Genomic DNA, 21,719 nt, shown 5'->3' with positions numbered 1-21,719 from the left:
AAATAGTAGGTACTCACAAGCTCTCTCATGAACTAGAAATACAGGGTAAAAAAGACTGAGCAGAGATGTTACTGCTCTGCATTGGTGCTAATCAGTGGCACACCAGCTGTGTTGGAGGCAGCTATTGTAGCTGGAGATCCCATCTTTTGTGATGTTCAGTAACGCTCTGTATCCAAACATTGGGTATTGTCCTACACAGTTCTTTCAATATTAGCTCAAAACAACTAATTCAACAGCTCTGTGCCTTCCAAATGGAGTGAAGAAGCTGAAGAACAAATATTATGTATGCCTGAATGCTGAGAACAGTCCTCTTCCTTTCTCACCCATCGTCCTTCTGATCCTTCTGTACAGAACAAAGCTGCTCTGCTGTGGATGTGTCAATACAACCATTTCCATGACAACAGCCTAGGATGTGCCAAATATAGACATTTGACTTCAACAAACAGAGAAGGAAGAGACACATGACTAGAGGGTGTTCTGCTGCACTGCATTTAAACCCAATTCCTTCCTGATGGCTGTGGGCAAACACTCAGAGAAGAATTAATGGGGGCTCTTTGGGATACCAGTGCTCTCAACCTCATTTCTGCCCCCCATGCTTTCTCCTGCTGCAGAAGGCAGGGAGCCAGCTAGCTAGCTTCACCCTAAGTTCTCCAACACAGAGCCAAACAGCTGAGCATTAACTGCTGATGAAGAAAGGTTTAAATTCTGTTTCACGCTCTCATTTTTAAAGAGCTGAGGTTCGTACACTCGTTTTATTTCACCAGAAATAAAGACTGCCATAAACAAAGAAAGACAACTTCTTAAGTCACTTCAGAAGGATTCATCAGCATTTTTCTTCTCCTAGCGAAGTGAGGTTCACACAGCAGGAAGGACTCCTGTGGAGCACTGCAAACAGCCTCACTCACTGAAGAAACTCCATTACAGCGCAGAGCATGACCTGAGGTCCTTCTGTCAGCTGCTGCCTTACCATAGAATCATCACAGAATGGGTTGGAATGGACCTTGAAGCTCCCCTAACTCCAACCTCTTGCCACAGGCAGGGATGCCACCACTTAGGCCAGGTTGCCCAGGACCCCACCCAACCTGGCCTGGAATACACTACATGTTATAAGACAAAACACAAGCACCTTGCTCTTCTTGCTGCACTGTAGCATCATCCCAGCACAGTGATGATCTAGAAACACACAGTGTGTGAACGGCACAGGTTTTTAACATCAATCCATTTAAAACAGTGAATTAGTGAAAGACAGTTCCAGCACAGGGCTCTGAGATCCTGAATCAGAGCTATGCAGGGAGCCAGGAAATTCCAACCTGCAGCAGAGTTCAAACTCTTTCTGTGGCCCTTTTAAGGTACTTGAAGCAATGTTTTTGGTCTATGGCCCAGCTCTGTTTTCCTTTTGATTGTCTTACAGACAGCACTTAGCAACCCACACAACCCCCTTGTATTTAGGTTTTATAGGAGAGGAAAACAGAGCAGGAATGCAGGTAATGTGCCTGCCTGCCACAGAGAGCACGCAGAGTTAGTGATTGCCAAAATCCCTTTCCTCACAGCATTCCTGTCTACTTCCAGACTCTGTGTCAAGGAACTCCCAAAGTCTTGCTGCCTCAGGTGCTTTGTCAAGAAGAAAGTAGTTGAGACCAGTGCTTCCAGGAGAAAACCCTATTTTAATGGCAATGCTTTAAATTGTCTAAGAAAATTGTTAGATCAAAACCCTTTGAACACAACAGGCTGAACAACAAGAAAAGATATTCACAACCAAGGGATGTTGTGTTTAAGCAGGGTTATCCAGGGAATTTTCTCACAAGGGCTCATTCTAACCAGCACACTGGCCTCTCACATAGATTTCTGGGATTAATAATTAGAGCATTGCAGCACAAAACTGTAGGCTGTTGTGGCCAACATGGCAGGTCCCTTCTGTGCTATGACTTGTTACTTACAGAGTGCTATAAATAGAAGGACTGAATGAGTCTGTACATAGTGCAGAAACCACATACAAGGCTTGCTCAAAGAGCACACAACCTCAGTGCTTTCCAAGGATACTTCAGACAAGGCTTCACCTTTGCATAAACTATTTGTACAACCAGAACCCTCCCACATGTGCACCAAAGTCTGGCCTGAGGCCATGGTCCAGCTGATTTCTGACATTACTCTCAGAAAAACAAAAGCAGCACTGATCGGGTGCTCATACCCCACGTCCCACTGGTAAGCTTTGCAAGTGTGGAAACATGCAGCAAGAGGCCACCACAAAACCCTCCACCAACAAAATATCCCACACCATGCAATTCATACACTAAAAGAATCCAACACTGCTTCAGAGATTTAGGCACCAAGCCCTGTCTGTACAGGCACACCAATGAAGCATCAGCTACAATATCTGCTGCAATTAAGCAGCCCTGACCTGTCTTGGCTTCTCAAAGCTTCCTCTCCAGCTATGTGCTCAGCTGATCAATAGGAAGCAACTTGTGAATCCTGCAATGATCCAACTGTCAGCAAACCCTGGCCCTCAGGACTAAGGCAGGAAAAATTTGCTTCTGCTTTGTGTTTTCAGAAAATTTAATCTCCCTACCTGCCTTGCCAAAAAAAAGGCACCTGACAGATAAAGCTGCAGATGTGATACCAGTTGCTCTGCTACCCACAGGCAGAAAGATGATCATTAAGGTGGTTAGGAGTCCAGAAAACACACTGCATTAAACTCAGCCAGGACTCCAAGGCAAATGAGACTGCAAGGAACATATGGATGTACTGGAGTGGGTCCAGCTAAAGATCAGACATGTTTAAGGCATTGAAGCACTGGACATACACAGAGAGGCTGAGAGAGCTTGGAAGCTTCAGCATGGAGAAGAGAAGGCTCAGGGAGATCTTAACAGTGTGTATATGTACCTCATGAGGGAGGTATAGAAGACATAGACTCTGATCTGGTGACCAATAAAAGGACAAGAAGAAATAGATATAAACCATAGTACAGTAAATTCTATTCCAATATAAACTTTTTTTACACTAAGGGTAGCCATAGCCTGAAAGGGGTTGCAGTGTCTCCATTCCTGGAGATATTCAAACTTGACTGCTCATACAGGTGACCCTGGTTAGAGCATGGGAGTAGGACTAGACAGTCTCCAGTGGCACCTAAAGCATTCTGAGATTCAGGCTGAGAAGACCTGTTTAGAAGCCCTCAAGCAAAACTAGAAACTTCTACAGCAGGTAAAGTTTTCAGGAGTAGCCCACGGCAGAGGATGCTTCAGCTCTCCAGGACTCTGGAAACTAGAGCATGATTAAGGAAAATCAGTGTCAATCATACAATTCAGTTTCCTTGCAAAGTACAGCCATGCAGGGGGAAACTTCCATCCTCCCTGCTGCCTGATGAGAGAAGGGAAAAGGATCGATGTTCCAGCCAGCACAGAAAACCACACAAGTCAAGGTGCCATCAAAAACATTTGTCATGAGGTTGGGAAGTAACTGAACGAAGTTACTCCTGCTCTAACCTGCTTCCAGTTTGCACCTAGCCAAGACTCATCTTCCTCTGAGCACTTAAGAATTGCTGAACTGCCCCTTCTTTGCTTAGTATGATAAAGGAATTGGGTCACAGTCAGCTGTGAAGCTAAAGCACTGGTGCCACTGCAAGTCAGTGAACACCTCAAGACAAGTGAAAAGCAGAAGAATGGGTGCTTGGTCCTCTGACAAGTGGGCAGAATGGTTCTCCTCTTCCCTATATTTGCACAATATTCCCAAAAAACCATAAATCATCCTCTGTTTTTCCTTATTGCAACTGGAAAAATCTTTGCAATCAAGATGCATTTTTCAAAAATGAAAACTGAAAGAAAGAAAGGTAGCACCTGAGAAGAAGACAGAATACCAGGATGCAGGTCCCACCTTTATTCAGAAAAAACATGTATTTGGCCAAGCAGCCTTTCAGGATTTTGATGCAGCAGTGTTCACACTCATCTACATTTGTTATTTCAGAGACATCAAGAAGGATTTAGGTAAGTCAAGACTAATGACCTGGCCATAATTAATTCAGTGCATTTTTAAATAATTCTGTTCAAGTGTCAAGTCACAGGCTTGAAACACTGTGACATTTCTTTTTCTTACCCTTGGAAGTATTTTTTTTTCCTTCTGAAAGCTAAGTTCTCCAGATCAGAGGAGTTATCTGGATTAGACACTCACAAGTGGCTGCCTAAAAGATGCATAAGCTGTCCTACATACAATTACTTTGGAGACTTCCTCTAGTGGCTCAAAGATGATGGTCAGGTGGCATTTGGGGCCAAGTAGAAGTCCCCAGCTATGCAGTGTGTGCTCTCAAGTGAGCCACAAAAAGCAGCAAGAACACAGGTGAGCATTATACCACCAACTGCGACTACAGATGCACAGAAGAAAACCTGACCAATCCCCCAGAACTCAGCCTATGCAGAGTACTGACAGTAAGACAGCATGAAATAGGACTACCAGGCCCTAGATTTATGACGGTATAGAAATTGTGGTGAAGCTCAGAATTGGGACCAAAAATAGCCCAAATTAAATTATTGTGTGCTCTCCAAAGAGAAATGACAGATCCAATCAACAAGTTTCAGTGCAGATGGGTTCTGCATATTTTTTAATTTATTCAGGCTTTTAGGGCTGATAAGAATGCCACGTTTCAAATTGATCCAAATCCACGGTTTTCGGGGTATTAGTAACGCTGTGTTTTCATAACAAACTCTCTTAAAAGGTTTATTGTCAAAGCTTCTTTCAGGCATGCATAGTAGGTTTTTGCCTTGAGCAGGATGTACCATCAGTGACCTCAAGCTGACACACAGCTCTGCTCAGGGAGAGGGCCCTCCTGCCGGAGCACCAGGCAAGTCAGCAGGAGCTGAGCCAACCCAGTGCTTCAAACAACAGCTCCAGCATCCAGGCTGTTATTCTCTTATCCAGGTCACTCTGTATTGTCAGAAACGGAGACAATTTCAATACAGCCACACAACGGAATCTATGAGCACTTTGCCTGGTATAGGACTGGAAACAACCCAGTGCCTTACTCTTGGATCATACACCTGCCTGCAGCACCCAGCTGTCACCTCCCAACTGCAGACACTTCACAGCTGGAACCCAGCTCACATCTGAACCCTGCAGGCATGTATTTTTTGGATGAACTCTGAACTGGCCACTTGAGCACACAGGGCTGCTGGCTTGTGTGATTCTCTAGAGCTGCACTGTGTCCCAGACCAGGCAGTGTAACAGAGTATGGTCCTTCCCTGAGAGCTAGCGAGGGAAGTCACAGCACAGAAGCAGCTCCAGCAGCCCTTGGGGTGCTTCTGTTCAGCAGATGAGACTGATTCTCACTGTTTGCTGCACCTTCCTGCTACAGCTGAGCCTTTAGTTTCCAAACAGTTTGCGTTGGGTTTGTTTAAATTCAATAATTATGTAGACAGCTTTTCCTCCTTTGAACTTGTATGTGCCTTGGCATCTGTAAAGACCCCTGCAAGGAATAACATTAATGACAGCTCCAAGAACAGGGAGCCATGGCCAGTAGGTGCATAGGCCCTGTTTGTAGTCTTCCTTTGCCTCTTAGACCACTCCATGAACTCCTGTTTCCAAATGCCAAGGATGTCTTTTCCCATGTATGTTCAAGTAGAGATCTTGGCTCATGAAGAGCTGAGGGCTTTTCACACCTGGCCTTGAAAGATTCCACTGGCCAAGGGAGAGCACAGTAGCTTAATCCTACACATTAAAACAGATCATTTTGTGTTAACGTTAACCTCCTAGCACACTGCCTTTTTTCCTGCATTTTTAGGGACACTTCAATTAAAAAAAAAAAAAAAAAAGAGAGAGCCTAATTCAAAACTACTTCATGGAAACTATTTCCATCAGCCAAAAGGAAAACTCTTGCAATTTCACTCCCACATAGAAATAAATCTCTGCCAGTTGGTTTGAAAACATCATTAGTCTTATCTTTCTTTATCCTCAACATGAAACATTCGGATGCCTTTATAATGATTTTTTAAATTTATTTTAAAGAAAATAAAAATAAAATCGAAGTTCTGCATTTGCCTCATGTTCCTGACACAAAAACTTATTTTTCAAGTTATTTTATAAATACTTACATGTAATTTACCTTCCAAAGCAAGAGGATGGCTCCATGTACCTTAACAGTAGATTTGAAATTGATTTCAATTTATTTAGGCATTTATCAGATCCTTTAAGAAGGGTTCTGAAAGAAGCCTTAGGCATTGGTAGACAAAAAAAATTTTAGAGCCCACACCTAGAAATGCTTGTTTTCAAGAAACCTCACTGAGGACTCTTCTAAGCTTAACTAATGAATAACCGTGTGTGTGTGTGCATACACAAATACATATATATATATATATATATGTATGTTCATGGGTGTGTATATATACACACATGCACTCAAATATGAGGCAAAAAGATAATTGAACAGAGTAAGAACAAGAAGGATATTCAAAACAATTGTGTACTCAGCTGCCTTTAGTGCTTAATTTCCCTCCTATTCTACGACCGCTTGCCAGCCTCCATCCTGCTGGAGGCCACAGAATGCAGGAATCAGCTGCACGTGAGGTGATGCATTAGAGCATCCATAAGCACTCCCTGGGATACAGCACAACTTGGAAATGGCTCAATTACTCCAGCAAAGCAATTACTCTGCACTCCATGGTAAAAAAAAATAAAATTATTTGTGCTCTTATGAGCCAACATCATAGTCCAGGGAATCTTTTGCTCCCTGATTAGCAGGGATTGAGAATAACAGCAGCAAAGCTCTGTACCTGTTTAGGCAAATGCACCCCGAGGTATATTTGCAGTGAGAGCTGCCAACACTTGAATGTTCACACAATATAATTCAAGACAGTTAACCAGGTGCAAAATATCTTCCTATCAGCTTACACCCAGGCTACTGTCTCACTTTCATGTGCAGACACACCACTTTTAGGAGTAGCTTTTTTAGAATGGCGCAGCCACTGAAAGCATTCAGCATCCAAGAAGACAGCTCATCTTCAGACTTTGGGCTTGCTCAGACGAATATCCTGTGCAGTCCAGCACACTCAGCTTGTTGCTGGCACTTTTAAACAAATCACCGAACTAGTTAGCTGGTTTAACAAACATCAGACCACAAAAGGATTTTGAGATGAGACAGGATTCTAATTAAATTAGAAGCCTCCACAGATAATTACTGACACTCAGAAGAGGGCTATATTTCTCTAATCCTTCCAAGACACTTCTCATGATTGAGATGAATTGGAGAACAAGACCTTAGTAGGAAATAAGCTTAGTTACAGACAAGCTTAGTAATTTAAAGGCTACATCCTGATGGTGAAGGACAGGCATGATTGTTCCCTACATTGTTTAACCTAATTAACTGCTAAGCAGCCATATCGAAGCTGCATCATGTGCAGGCAGCAAGTGACCACTGGGCATAGACACTGTTTGCCAGCACATGTTCTAATCCATTTCTGCTGCTTTTTTACCTACACAAACTAGACCCGGATAATGCAAATGAAAAGGCACATTCAAGTTACTGCCAGCCTTTGCATGCCTACCTAAAGGTAGAGAAGAAAGGAAGGGGCAGATAAGCTTCATGGTACCACCTGATTCCCCCTTTCCTTCACTCTCTTGGACCGTGATAGTTTCCTGCTGCAAGAGTTGTGATGCTGGCAGTATTCATATCAGGTGGCTTAAAGCTGTTTCACTTCCACGCAGAAAAATAGGAGCAACTGAAGCTTGGATATATCCCAAAGAAGTGTTGGTCTGAAAGGCTACTCTAAAGGTAACTGAGTATTTAAGAAAATACAGCCTTAGAAGTTGGTATATTCCTCAGCAAAGGGAATAGTGATCACAATCTAAATGTTCTTCATGGGAGTTGTTTTGAAGGCAGAGAAGGAAAAGGATGAAGATGGTGTGCCTGTGACACCTGGGGAAGTATCACAGGCAGTGCTCCACAGATTTATCTTTTCCTGCTACCACCACAGCGTCAGCAAAGATTGGAATGTTTATCTCTGGTAGGCACAGGTGCTAATCTGTGCCTAACGGGGACATGAGAATAAGCATTTACTCCTTTTGGAACAAAAAAAAATCTCAAGGGAAAGTCAACTAGAACCACCCCCCCCCCCCCCCCCCCCAAAACATTAACATGTAATTAGAACTCCAAAGTAGCTGAACTTACAAAATCCTGTTCTGCTGCAAACAGAGGTAGAGAAACACAATTAGACTTCCTACCTATACTAACACTTTTTTATTCCCTTTAATGGAAATGCATTATGCCAGAGGATACTTTGCACTAAAAAAACATTTCTCCAAGTGTACTAAATGTGTTAGGTGGCCAAGTTTACACACATTTAGCAATGACTGAGATTCTCTTTACTGGAATGAACACAACCACTTATTAAAACAGATGCCCTCATTATTTGAATGTGATGCCAAGTCACAGCTCAGCAACACTCTACACACTATATGGAAGATGTATTTTCAACTAAGAAATATTTACTTAAGTTTTAGGGCAGCTCACTAATTCAACCAAGAGATGTTCATTCTGTAATCCTTCCACAAAAGTTCAGGATCGCCCTTAGGTTTAACCTAACCGTAACAGTCACCATTACAAGTGAATCCACACTGAGAGAAAAATCAAAGTTAATTTAGCATGGATTGTTGTTTGTTTGTTCCTAAATCCATCAATTATACGTTCAGAAGATAAGTGGTAGTTATTCTGGCAGGTGACACAGAATATATGAGGGAACAAATAGGACGTTACAGTGCAAGCAGTGAATCCAGATGGAACATCCTAGCTCACAATTTGCCAAGGTAAGGGTGAAACACAACGTTGACATGCTGCACTGGATGCTTTGAGGCACTCACTTTTTTTCCTCCCTGCTCTCCTTTGGATGCGTTCTGAAGCAATTTGAACCTTAAATCAATCTCCCCTTGTGTGACCTCTAACTCTTGCTGACTGAGTGACCCTAGAGAAAGAAGGGTCAGTGGAATTATGCACTGCAGTCCATGAACGCAGCTGAAGACATCAGTACCAAAAAGACAGGGCTAGGGAAAGAAAAAGGAAAAAGAAAGAGCTCAAAAGAAAATCTCTTGCCCAACAAGAAAGACCTAAAGCATTCACCACAGCTCTGTTACTGGCTCTCTCATCAGCCACAACAATGAAATGAATGACTTGGAAAAAACCTTCCTTAAAAACCCACAATTTTCTTTTTAAGCTCTGAATGAAGAAAAAAACCTCCACACCCATGCTTCATGTTTTCTTGTTTGTTTAAAGGCCATATTCCCAAGGGCAGTAGATGAGCATATCTGCATATTAGGAGCCACAAATCTGTGCAGAGGCGCACTGAAGTGTAGCCTGTACAATTAAATTGCTACATATGCACAAATACACAGAGGATCACAGGGAAACTATGGCAACCACTGGTCCTCCAGGTTGTGATTCCCCCTTTGTCCCTACCTTTCTTTGCTTTTCCAGTCCTCCCCAACTTGGACAAGAAAAAGAATAAACACAAGTATTAATGAGGTCGGGATTGGACCCACAACAAAGGAGCTGGAAAAGCAAAGAGCTGCTCACAGGCTTGAATCTGGAAACATTCTAAAGGAAAACTTTTCAGTGGAGTTGTACAACAGTGATGAATGGGATACAGGCAGCATGAGCCTGGGGTACAAAGTCTTGCCTAGGAAACCAGGGTTAGAGCACCCATAGCGCCACTGAATCACTTACTGGAGCACAGTCACAACTGGCTTTTAATTTGGATGCCTTGTAGGTTTTTGTCCAGCTGAGATACTTACGGCCCAATTTTCAGAATTGCTGAGCCACCCTAGCTCCCAGTCCTTTTTTCACAGGAGGACTGCACTGGCCAAACACTTGGACACTGCTCATAAGTATTTAAAAATAGCAAGGATACTGTCCAAGTATCAAACTATACCTTTTCATCTATCCTAAATCATGCTTTGAAAGTCTTTTGGGCCCCCTGTGGGGGTTACTGATGCTTGCAAAGTCCTCTGGCATCTTCAAATGGAGAGTGTGGTAGAACAGTAAAGCATTCTCTATTTTCATGTTTATATTTAGCTTCAGGGAGAAGGGCCTTCTCATGTAAGGTAGTGTTTATTGACATTTAGACCAGAAATACCTGCACCAATACTAAAAAGCAGTAGATTTTTTCACTTCCTACAAGCCTGAACCATATTTTTGTATAGTTGTATTTCAAATGGCATTTGCACAGAAGTTTATGCTGTAACAAGAAGTTTATGCTGTAACATTTCTCTTTCAACTGTCACATTAACTTCCCCTCTTGATCAATATATTACAACAAGGTCAACCTCAAACCAAAAGGAATTGTACTTCATTACTGACTGCAGAGGAAGATAACTAACCAAAGACAGCTTTTGCTCCTGTGAACCTCAGAAAGCTCTACCTATCTTTTCTACACAGGGGATGCCAATTTGTATTTCTGAAATCACACACTGTCAATCATATACATACATAAACACACAAACACCTCTGTCTTTTCACTTCCTTGGAATCAAAATAATGTAAAAGAAAAACTCTAATGGATGCATTCCAATCGTACCTCCCACATTCTTTTCACCTCCACTTTTCAGTCATTTAAATCTGGTTTATTTCTAATCTTCCCTGAAGTCTTAGACAGCAACAGGCTCAGTATGAAGATCCCTACAGAAAAACTTATGTACACACAGCAGTCAGAAAAAAGCAAAACCCTCTCCACCATGTCCAGCCTTAAGGTCGCTGCTGGAAATGCAGAATCCCTTTCAAACAGAGAAAGGGACTGACTCATCTCAGACCTTTTTTAATGCAACGTTGGGCACTTCATAGTGTTTCCACAGTCTGTACTCTTTTTTCCCCTTAACTTCTTGATGTATCCCACAGAAAGATGCTGGAGGCTCCCTGCTCCTCTGAGGAGAGGACATTGCCACACATTTTAGTCACCACTTCTCTCATGAATTGCCAGCTGCTACTGCTCCTGCTCGTTTTTTTTTCCCTTGGGTTTTCTGTTTGGGTTTTAAGCAGTGTTTTAAATTTTCCCATTCAAAAATGTTATTTAACACAAGCTTTAAAAAAATCCTGCCTCACTCCTCAGACAGGCAGTTGACATTGATGGAGAGGAGCAGTTCTACCACAGCTTCCTAAGTTTAAGCCAAAGAAGAATTGTGACAGAAGAATCAAACCAAAATAAATTCCTCCTGGTGAGCCATTGCTCTAAAGGTTTAATCCTAATTCTGGCCTGAATTTTGTTAGTAGGTAGAGACAAACTGCTCAGAAATCTTTTGCACACGAGAAGACACCTACCACAGTATGTTGAGGCAGCAACAGTCTGAAAGGCAGTGATCTGCTTTCATTATCATATTTATATATCAATGCTGTAATTATGAAACTTAATTTGGTTTTTCCCTGTCCTCAGTCTGTCTCCATACCATTTTCTATTCCATTTCCTCTCATTTCTGTATTTCCTGCTAAATGCATGTAGCATCCACAAAATGACAGCATGCCTCGCAGCCTTGGGAGCAAGACTACTGTAGAAATGAAAGAGCATTTAGAAAAACAGAATTTCAAAACCTGCTTTTGCTATCAACCTTACTTCTTTTGTATCACTGTACACCATTTGTTTCTACTGACCTGATTAAGCTCAAGAATGCATCTAGGGAGGGCAGCTGACAGCAAGCCCTGTAACCCTGGGACAGAGCTACCACGGCAGCCCCATGCGCAACTCTGAGCGGGAGTTGGCAAAAAGATCCTGTGCCAGACTTACTTTATGCCAATGTCAGAACATGCTGGGGTTAATCTGCATTCCCAGTTAAAGAGAAAATAGCCAGCAGATGCCACTGAGATGCAAAAGCACATCATCTTGTAGTTGCAGCCCAGATCTTTCCCCAAAACAGAGCACCAATGGCTTGATCTCACCCTCAGCTTTTTTCCTATCCCTGGACTTTCAGGACACACTGTAGATGTTTAGTGCTTCTTGGCCACCTAGAAGGTGTGGTGTGCGGGCTGGAAAGTCAGGGACACTGGCCACCCTGCTGTAGCTCTTTCCTGTATGATTGTGCAGCTACTCACACTTCAGCAGAGACTACAGAGCAGCAATGGAGATTTTATTAAACAGCTCCAAACCTACAGCAGCAGATGGAATGATAAAACCTTTCAATAATTAAAAGTACACACGGCTAAAGCAGATTACACAGTACTGCACCCTGAATTCTTCCCAAGCCTTGATTCTAGCTGGTAGCGCTGGGTATTTTTACTAAGGAAATGACAATCACTGGTGGCCTTGAAGGCACTTGTCTGAATTTATCTAAGAGAGGAACTAATTTACTGCAGCTCTATTAGAAATCTCTCTAAACAGCAACAGCTGAACAGCTCAGCAGTCATTGGCCGTTAACATCATTGCCAGGCTCCTTTGCTACTATCAGTTGGGAATAAGAAAGCTTCTTTACCATGCTTGCAGTCCAAACATTCAAACCCTAAATGGGCACATCAGTAACTAAAAACCAGAATGCCACATCCAGACAGGCTGAGTCAGACCAGGTCCAGGCTATGTGAACCTGCCTCCAAAATCTCTGGTTCAGAAAGACATTAAATAATGGATGGGAAAGCAAAAACTAAACTTGAGCAGCTGGCTCAGGGAACTGTCTTTCCCTCCTTCAATGGCAGTGCAACCCTACCTAGCCCTCATCTGCTGCACAGCACTCGCCTGGGCATTTTCTAGAGGCAGTGATACTCTCTACACTGGAATTTACACAGAGAAATGTCAACTCTAACATTCAGCTCTATACAATTAAGCTGAAACAAGAAATGTTCCAAAAGGCAAGGACAGCTTTAATCAGGTAGAAGCCTAAGCACTCTTTCCAAAGCCATTAAAAACCTATTTCTTCCCTCCTGACTTTAGAAGTCTATTAATGGTCTATGTTGCTTTGGTTTAGGTTTAAGTCTGCAGAGGGTATAGCTAGCAAACACTGAATGCTTTGGTTATTTCTCAAGACTAAGAGACTGCATTTCCAAATTATATACTTTTTCCAGGAGGTTTGGTTTGGTTTCTCAAGGTCAGTGCAATATCATAGAGCAGTTAAAAGAAAAAAAAAAAAAGGGAAAAAAAAGGAAAAAAAAAAAAGAGCCCCTTACCTGTGGCAGAGTGAAGACTCTCCAAGCTCCAGTACCTGGACAGGACGCCTCTCATGCCACCACCACCACACACCACCCCGCTGCTGTCTGAATCCGAGCCCGGCGAGAGCCCGGAGCTGCCACTGCTGCTGCAGTTCTCCCCACTGTGCACCCCGCTGGACTCACTGGGGCACTGCTGGGTCCTCATGCAGGCAGGTGAGAGGGAGAGCCAGGGGCTCTGCTGTGCTGCGGGAGGAATCGGGCAGCGCGCTCCGGAGCTGCTCCCAGGGCAGCGGTACCTGGCAGCGCTGGCTGAGCACTGAGCTGGATTCCTACCCTCCTCTCCGCTTGCCTCGATGCATCCTGACATCATAGGGGTCCACTAAGGAGGCTCCCTCTGTGGCAGCTCAACTGCTTTCAGCTGCAGCTTCCAGCAGCTGATTTTTATTAAAGCCGATTTCAAGGCATTAAGAAAGCAAGGGTGAGACAGAGATCTCTCCTCCTAATTTAGCAGAACTGTCAGATTAAAAATAAATAAGTAGAAATAGTAGAATTTCATGCATTTTAAAAATGCCCAAGTGAGAGAGACCTTGTGTTATCTGCTTCCCCTGAGAACTCAGAAAGGATTTAACATATAAACTAATCATGTTTAGAACTGGCTGTGGCTGCTGCTATTAAAAAACTATTTTTGTAAGTACTCAGAAAAAGAATTCTAAATGAAATTAAAGCCAGAAAAACACAGATTGAGATTTGAGGATGTCGCAGCTGGGAGTTTTGAAAAATCATTTAGCATCCACTCCCAGACTGCAGACCTGGTATGATCCCTATTTCCACACGTAATCTTTGTAAGAGACCTCAGCCCCAATTGAAACAGCAGCATTAACTACTGTTTACTAGGAAGTTTTATATTCTCATTATCTAACAGGTGTCCCTATAAGAAGGATCCTGAAAGAATACTAGTTTCTTGAGAATGCAGAAATACCTGTGCAGTTTAACAACAGCTTTGAGGCACCGCAGAGATTTTATAATAAAGGGCATTTCTGGGCTGCCGCTCTGCTCAAAGACCTTGCAGATGGCAGATTTGTCAAACTATCAAAATAATTTAAGAGTAGCCACATGGTTTGTACCCGGTGCAGCAGAAAACAGTGTAAGACCAGAACCAGCTTGATTCAGTGTGAGATTACCCAGGCCAGGTGAAACTCTGCAAGTAGGAGTTGGACCAAAGCAAAGGAGGAGCTCAGCTGCACCAGCACATCTGGTAGAGGGACAGCCACCCACACGTGGGCCACAACGGAGAACCCCAAACTGCTCCTGTCACATAGAGAGTGAACATAGCTCTAGGCACCCAAATCCAAACCCAGGAGCCCAATTTCACACAAGAACTGAAAATGCTTATTTTACAATTTCTATGTAAGGTAGCTCTTTGCAAAGTAAATAAGACCACGCTATACAGCCACCACAGCTTGTTCCCATAGAGACCCCTTTGAGTTTGCCTCACTATCCACGCAGTAGCAGGGTTATTTCAGTTCAGTCAGACTTCTGGTTTACTGAGTATTTCCTAAAAGGAAAAAATGTCGTGCTCCACCACTGGAGAATATCACAAAGCACCCAACAATGCTGAATCAAGTTTTGAGTTTTTAAATATTTCAGCTATTCTTTAAAAGAAAGGTCTCTGCAGCAGTAACAAAAATAACAAAACAAAAATTTCTATTGATCTGTAACAAAATAATTCCTTCAATTATCTTCTGAATGTAGCTACTTAGACTAAAATATCTAATACCTCCTAATAGAGAAATGGAAATGCGTTCTCTATTTGACTGCGGTAGAGCCACTCTTCTGCATTGATCTGGTTCTTCCAGGGCCTCCCAGAACTGCCTGCATTCGAGTTCAACTGGAGAGAAACTCTCCTTGATCACAATAATGAGGGGAAGGTAAATTAAGCATTGACAACAAAGATGAATGCAGCTGTTCTGTGGGTGTGGAGAACAGGACACTGAGAAGAAGAAAGGTCATGCAGCTCTTCAGACAGGAAAGGTGCTAAGGAGAGGCTTCAATTCAGTCCTAATTATCCTTATGTATGTATGTATGTTGTATGTATGCACTGGAGAGGAATTTTCTAAAAGAATGGAAAGAAGAAAAATACTACAAAGCCAAGTTGTGGAAAACAAAAATTGTGTCAGAGTTCAAGGCTGCAACCCATCATAGAGGGGTTCCCCCTGACTACAGATCTTTATTTTTTCTTGTTGTAAAATCTACACAGAGATTTTCTTCCTTGACATTAGAGAGAGAAGTTATTGAAAGCTGATGTAGCACTAACTGCCTTCAGCTAAAGATGAAGGATCTCACTGCACAGCCTGGTAAAGGTAGGCAAGCTAGCCTTGGACAACCTGATCCTAAATATCTGCTGGATTTTGTAGCCTCCGTTGGGTTCCACTGTAATCCTATAGCTTTGAACAGTGATTACCAGAATCATTCAGGATTTGCCAGGATCTTCTTCTCTCCTTTCCCCACAGAAAGTTTTTATTGGTATGCTAAATCTTTCACCTCAGTAGCTAATATGTACAATCCCACTCAACTTGCTAAGACAAGTTTTCAGAAACTCAGCCACCACCAGGCCCTCCCTGCTTTTAAGACTGGATGAAAACCTTAGAGTGAGCACATGTTATCAGAGACCTCACAGAGGGCAAATGTTTGTGGCTGTGGTTAAACAGAACCAAGATTGACATAGCAGGTCTAATCTTTCTGTGATTAAGAGCCAAAGTGAAAAGTATACAGTAGGCAATGTGATTATTTTTTAGCCACTTAAATTCAATTATACTTCTCTAGTTAATAGGGATGGAATGGACATTTCATGCTACAGATACCATGATACACTTCTGGGAACTTGCATACCACTTTCTTCTGTGTCCAATAACTAAAATGACAAAAATGGAATAAATAACTCAGCTTGCTATTTTGCTGAACTACAGGACTGCTAAATATTTATAAGACATAATGAAGTCCTTTTATTGAGCTAATATTTTCCCTCTTGGACAGATTTCTCCAGTGGCTGTCAAACATCTTCACATTAACTGCTGCCAAGTGTGAGTTTAACAGCACATCTATAGCTGGGAAAAGAAGATGAAAGTTGTCCACATGATGTTGAGTAAACAAACATTCCCTTTGCCTATGAGAAATACTTTCCACTACACCAGGGAGGCCAGAGGATAACTCAGCATCACTAAGTGGTCACTGTTTTCCAGACTATCCACAAAAGATTCAGCCCTTGAGAACTTGGCTCGCCTACTCTTGTTGCAAGATTTCCAAGGCCACCAGTATGTTCACCATCAGCACACATCAGTCACAGCGAATTCATGCCCCTTTGCTTGACACAACCAACAACAGCTCTGTGGTGTAACTCCAGGGCATCTCTTGTAGACATCTGATAGCAGAAAACGGAAAGATCTGAGGCTGTTTAAATCTGACAAGACACGTGAAAAGTTGCCAAAAAATATTTCGTCTGCATTTAGATAATGATTTAAAATAATACAGGTGTGAGATTTGTTCTAGCACAGCTACAAACCTATCTTGTAATACACTAGTTACAGGTTTCTCCCTTTATGAGGATATGACAAACCTTGGAGGTTTATGGTCATGTGTGTGTCCCTGTCCCTATCCAAGAGTTTCAGATTCTCTGAGAGGTAGCATAAGGGAAACATCTGGGAAAGGGTAACAAGCTGGCCCAAGAACAAAAAAGTCTCTTCCTGGGAGGCACAGATAGCAGTGAGAGCAGGGATGTCAAGAAACTCCAGTTCTCAGACAGCTACCTGTCTGTCTGTCACTGTGTCACCTTGTGATTGCCTCCCACTGGAAAATCCCTATGGAAAAGCTCAGAAATGGCAACATCTTCCCTGAATGTTTCTCCTGCTCTAGGCCTGTGGGCTGGTAGCTCTTACACCCAGAACTGCCCATCTCCTGGCTTCAGCCTTGTTGTAGCTACATTCTCACAGCTGCAGCCACCATCCAAACAGCTTCCCAGCAACATCCCCAATTTTAGGCAGTCTTCAAGTTTATAAATAAACAGATACCAGACTCAGGAGAGAAGAGGAAGAAGATAGGTCTCATAGCCTAAAAGAAAAACATGCTGGTCCACTCCTTTAACCCAAAGTCTTGTTATCCTGCTACTGCTCACTACAATATATATTAGGCCCTTCCCTTCCACCCCTTTCCTGGTGCAATACCTGTGTCAAAAGGTCTTCAGAGGCTGCTAAAAAGCAGAAAAGCATTCCCATATCTGCTTTAGGATGTAGCTTGCTTCCTACACTGGCAGTAAGGAACACACTGAACGGTACAAATGAAGACATGGGGATACCCAGACAGCTAGAAAAGGAGGAGACTGAGGGGAGACCTCATTGCAGTCTGACTTTCTTGTGAGGGGAAGCAGAGGGACAGACAATGATCTCCTCTCTAGCAATCAGTGACAGGACCCGAGGGAATGGCCTGAAGCTGTGTCAGGGGAGGTTTAGGCTGGATATTAGGAAAAGTTTTTTCACTCAGAGGGTGGTTGGGCACTGGAACAGGCTCCCCAGGGCAGTGGGCACAGCACCAAGACAGCCAGAGTTCAAGAAGCATTTGGACAAGGCTCTCAGACCCATGGTGTGGCTACTGGGGAGAGGCAGGAGTTAGACTCGATGATCCTTGTGGATCGCTTCCAAATCAGAATATCCTGTGAACTAAGGGGAAAGACGCTTGACATTCATCAACACTACCTGCTGAAGTGTGCGGCGCAGCCTAGAAAGCTCTTCCTAACTATTGAAGTGTTCCTGATGTTTGAACAGGACGGTAACCCCGGGGTGCCTGTGTGTGCACGCGTAGGAGCGGGGTCCAGCCCAGCCCTCCCCGGCGGAGGCTCCGCGCTGCGCCCATCCCAGCGCAGCCAGGCACGGCCCGGCCCGGCCGCATTTCGCAGGGGTCAGAGCCACCTGCTGGTGCCGCACGGCCCGGCCAGAGCTGCCGGGGCGGAGGGACGGGCGGGCAGCGCCTGCTCCCGCTGCTGGGACGGCCGGGTGACAGCGCTGAGCCTGCCCCGTTCCTGCCAGCATGGCTTAAAGGCAGGGAACGCCATGGCTCCGACTGCGGAGAGGAACGGAACGAGCACAGCAGAAACAGCATCAAAATGAAACTCTTCTCCCTGCACGCGTGCTATGTTCTAGCGGGGAACATGCAGCCTGCCCTAGGATAGTAAGTCTGTCCCCAGCTCTTGTCCCCAGACCGTGGGTAGGTGCATGACAGAGTCTGAGAGACCCGTTTGAGCTGGGACCATGAGAGCCATCATTTCACACTTGAAGAACTAGGGAGGCCTCCATAGCCCATTCCAATCTCTGCAGCATTCCCTGCACAAGGTGACCACGTGCAGACTCTGGGAGCAGGAAATTTATCCCTATTTTCACCCTGGAAGTATCTAGCAGCAATGGATATTGCATAGTACTTTCATGTCCAGTGTCTTTTATGAATAAAGCATAGACTGGGATACAAGCAGTTGCAGCTTTGGAGTTAGAAATCTTAAAATTAGATTAAATGAATTAACCATTTATTTTATATTTATTTTACATGCTCTGTCAAAAACAAGTACCACAACAAAGCTATGCAAGAATCAGAGGGCATTCTGCTGCACTACTGTTGCCTCAAGGACACAACTGACCTCTCAGCATCAGAGAGTAACTTCAGTAACTTGCACTTTTCTTCTCATCCACGTCCTACCACAGGCAGGAGACGTGCACACATTCATCTCCCCCAAAATGCTTGAAATGAAGCCCACAAGCAGCAGCTAAGAGACATGGCTGTGGCAGAAGAACCTCTGCTTCCTCTCTTCATCAGTTTCCTTTCCCAGGTGCATGGTTTTGGTGGCAGTAAAAGGATTCTGCTCCATTTCAGTTGTTTTGCTACATTTACTCAGAAATTCTTGAGGCCCAGGCTTAGGTCATGGTATGAAATTCACTCATACCTGTCTCAGGAATATTGTGTGAATCACAGATGATTCAGGTTGCATGCCCCATTTCTAGACAGCATATAAACACCTACAGCACTGCCAGCTGGTCAGTCTGCATACATTTACTTCCCCTATTCACCCTCAGAAATTCATACATATTTTTTAACTCCCTCATGTCCCAGTTGGGAGCTACCATGAAATTTGTCTCAGCTGTGACTCAGAATTTACTTCTATGACAGTGGTGCTCAGGGATTTCAGCTAATGTCAGAGATGCACAGACAACTTGACAATGATGGGTTTCCATCTGGGATTTCCAAGGAGTAAAGCTGCAGCTTTTTTCATTCAGCCAGGGAGCTGGTCCTAAGCACTGGGGCAACACCAGATGCTTGTGACAGCAAGTGATCAAAGCCCTCAGTGCTGAGAGAGAAAAGGCTGGGCTCTCAACACCACGATAATAAATAGTTTGTTTTCTTATTTCCAGATCAAGCCTCATGACTCTGTGCATGAGCTGCACAGAGCATCAGAAAGCAAACCAGTTTTGCTTGACAAAATACTATGACCATTCAACTCTGATGTAATTAGTACAATGTTATTGTCCCTTAATTAGGTAACTCCAGCAGGGTTTAATCGATGGCACAGAGACCTTCTGAGGCAGAAATGGCAGCTTGGCACCCAACTGTGGCTGGCTTTTCCTGGCTAGATTCCTAACCACCAAACAACTCCTCTGCATTCTGTTTTTCTTGTTCCACCCCAGAGTGCTGTGATAGAGATATCTGCAGTGTTTGGGCAGGCACCATCAGATGGAGAATTTAAAAACCTGGCAAAGATATGTCTCACAGTGTAATAATCTGTGCAACTTAGATTTTAATTCTGAGAAAGTGTCAGTCATCAGAAATGAAGCAGACATGATACTTCATGTGCATTCCTCATGAAAACACAGCATACTTGTTCTTTAAGGGGATTTAAAGTGCAGGAAACTTCTGTCTCCAGAGGCTCATTTAGTTGCTTTAGTGCCTAATTAGCAACTTGAGATGAACCTCACCATTCCCACTGTAGTGGTCTCCAGCAAACACAAGGCAGAGTCTATTTCGTCTGCGGAAATCTAATTCAAGAGTGTGATAGAGCTGACACCATCATAGGTGAGACAGAGTTCTCATGAGACAATACAATGTCTCTACATCAAGCACACTATCATTGCCACAAGTGATCTCTTCTTCACTAGAAAGTTGACCATGCCTTTAAACAACACCCTGTTTATCCACTCAGGGAGAAAACAAACCTGAATATGAAAAGCACATGAAAGATTCAATTCTAAAGCAGATTTCTGCTCAGACATGGATGCAGCAATCATCATAAACAGGTTAGAATGCTTATCACATGGTTTCCATACTCAGTAATGATCATTCACACCCAGCCAGGACAGAGTACACACCGGGAACAGAGATGCGCCGTTTCCAGCCCACGCAGTCCAGGCCTGTCGGAGTGCTCTGGGAAAACGGATGCAGTTTCAGTGGCAGGATGTCAAAGGCAGCAGGAGATGTGATAGATGGACTTATTCCAGCCTGCAACAGGAGAGGGAAAATAAAGGCAACGAACATTAAGTTTAGATGCCCCATAGGACAAAATATAGCATTCATCCCAGAGCACCTCTTCCCACCTCTGATACCTGCCCAGGTAAGTAAGCAGTACATTAGTAGACACACATGGATGATTATGGGTAGAAACGTTAGAAAACAGTGAGAAGGCAAGGAAAACTGCAAGGTAGTAAGAACAGAAGTGGATAAGCAGATACTGGATTCCTTCTTCACATACAGCCACACACACCTCCATTCACAGAAAGTTTCACTTCTTCCTATGAAGTGTTTCTAGTGGGGGGAAGAATATCACTACAAGAGGTCATCCCCTAAGCTACAGAACTATTCCTACGGCTTTGTGACTAATAGTTCCTCTTCTAGTATTTAACATGAAAATAAAGCTTTTCCCTTCAGAGATTTATTGGTACCAGTCCCCAGCCATATAGAATGTGGATAACAACATTCTTCTCTTCAGCTAAAGGTGCAAGTAAGAATTCTCACACTCTCCTATACCTGGCTGATTGATTTTATAAAACTTATAGAACTTAATGAAGCTTTGAAAACTCTATACCACTGCCATATCTCATTGAATTAATAACTTTTGCTGGTTTAAAGGGGAAAACATATAGATATATACACATAGCTCATGGCCTCTAATACAGAGTTAGTAATTAATGCATACTGCAGGCATGCTTTTATCCCTTTTTCCTTTTCTCTCCTGTGGATGCCACATGCAGAAAACATCAGTGACTGCAAGTGACTGGGAGATCAGCTGGTTGGTAAGCACTGGTCCTCTGGGCATAGCCAGTCTTTCATGTCTATTGCTACTGCCCCTTCCTTTTGCCACTGCGACATTCAGTTACAACATATCCATCCTTCACTGAGCCAGGAACTTGGTATATTGAGGTCCACTATTCTCTCTAGGATCTTTCCCTCTCCCTACCAGCCCACAGCATGTCTCATCAGCATAAAGTCTGCTGACTAGCCTTGATGCTGAAACTTCTCCTGTAGATGGCCATTAGCCAAACCCTCCTTCCAAAACTAAGCAGCACACAGTGCTCACACAGCTGAGAGTGCTGCTGTTCTGGGC

The 21,719-nt window shown here is 43.5% G+C and overlaps 1 protein-coding gene across 1 annotated transcript in view; it reads right to left on the bottom strand.

The window, feature by feature from the left end:
* Positions 1-21,719, bottom strand: part of ARHGEF4 (Rho guanine nucleotide exchange factor 4) — a 173,481-nt gene that overhangs the window by 89,469 nt on the left and 62,293 nt on the right. Inside the window, exon 4 of the mRNA XM_042024511.1 lies at positions 20,488-20,617. Within this exon, the coding sequence (XP_041880445.1) occupies positions 20,488-20,617 (130 nt within the window). The remainder of the gene's footprint in view (positions 1-20,487; positions 20,618-21,719) is intronic.

Source organism: Corvus kubaryi, unplaced genomic scaffold (genome assembly GCF_017639235.1).
Source record: "Corvus kubaryi isolate FWS band 111438036 unplaced genomic scaffold, C.kubaryi_AGA036_p1.0 37264, whole genome shotgun sequence".
Lineage (NCBI taxonomy): Eukaryota > Metazoa > Chordata > Aves > Passeriformes > Corvidae > Corvus > Corvus kubaryi.
Note: the sequence above shows the minus strand (reverse complement) of the source record. Positions and strands in the feature narration are given on the sequence as shown.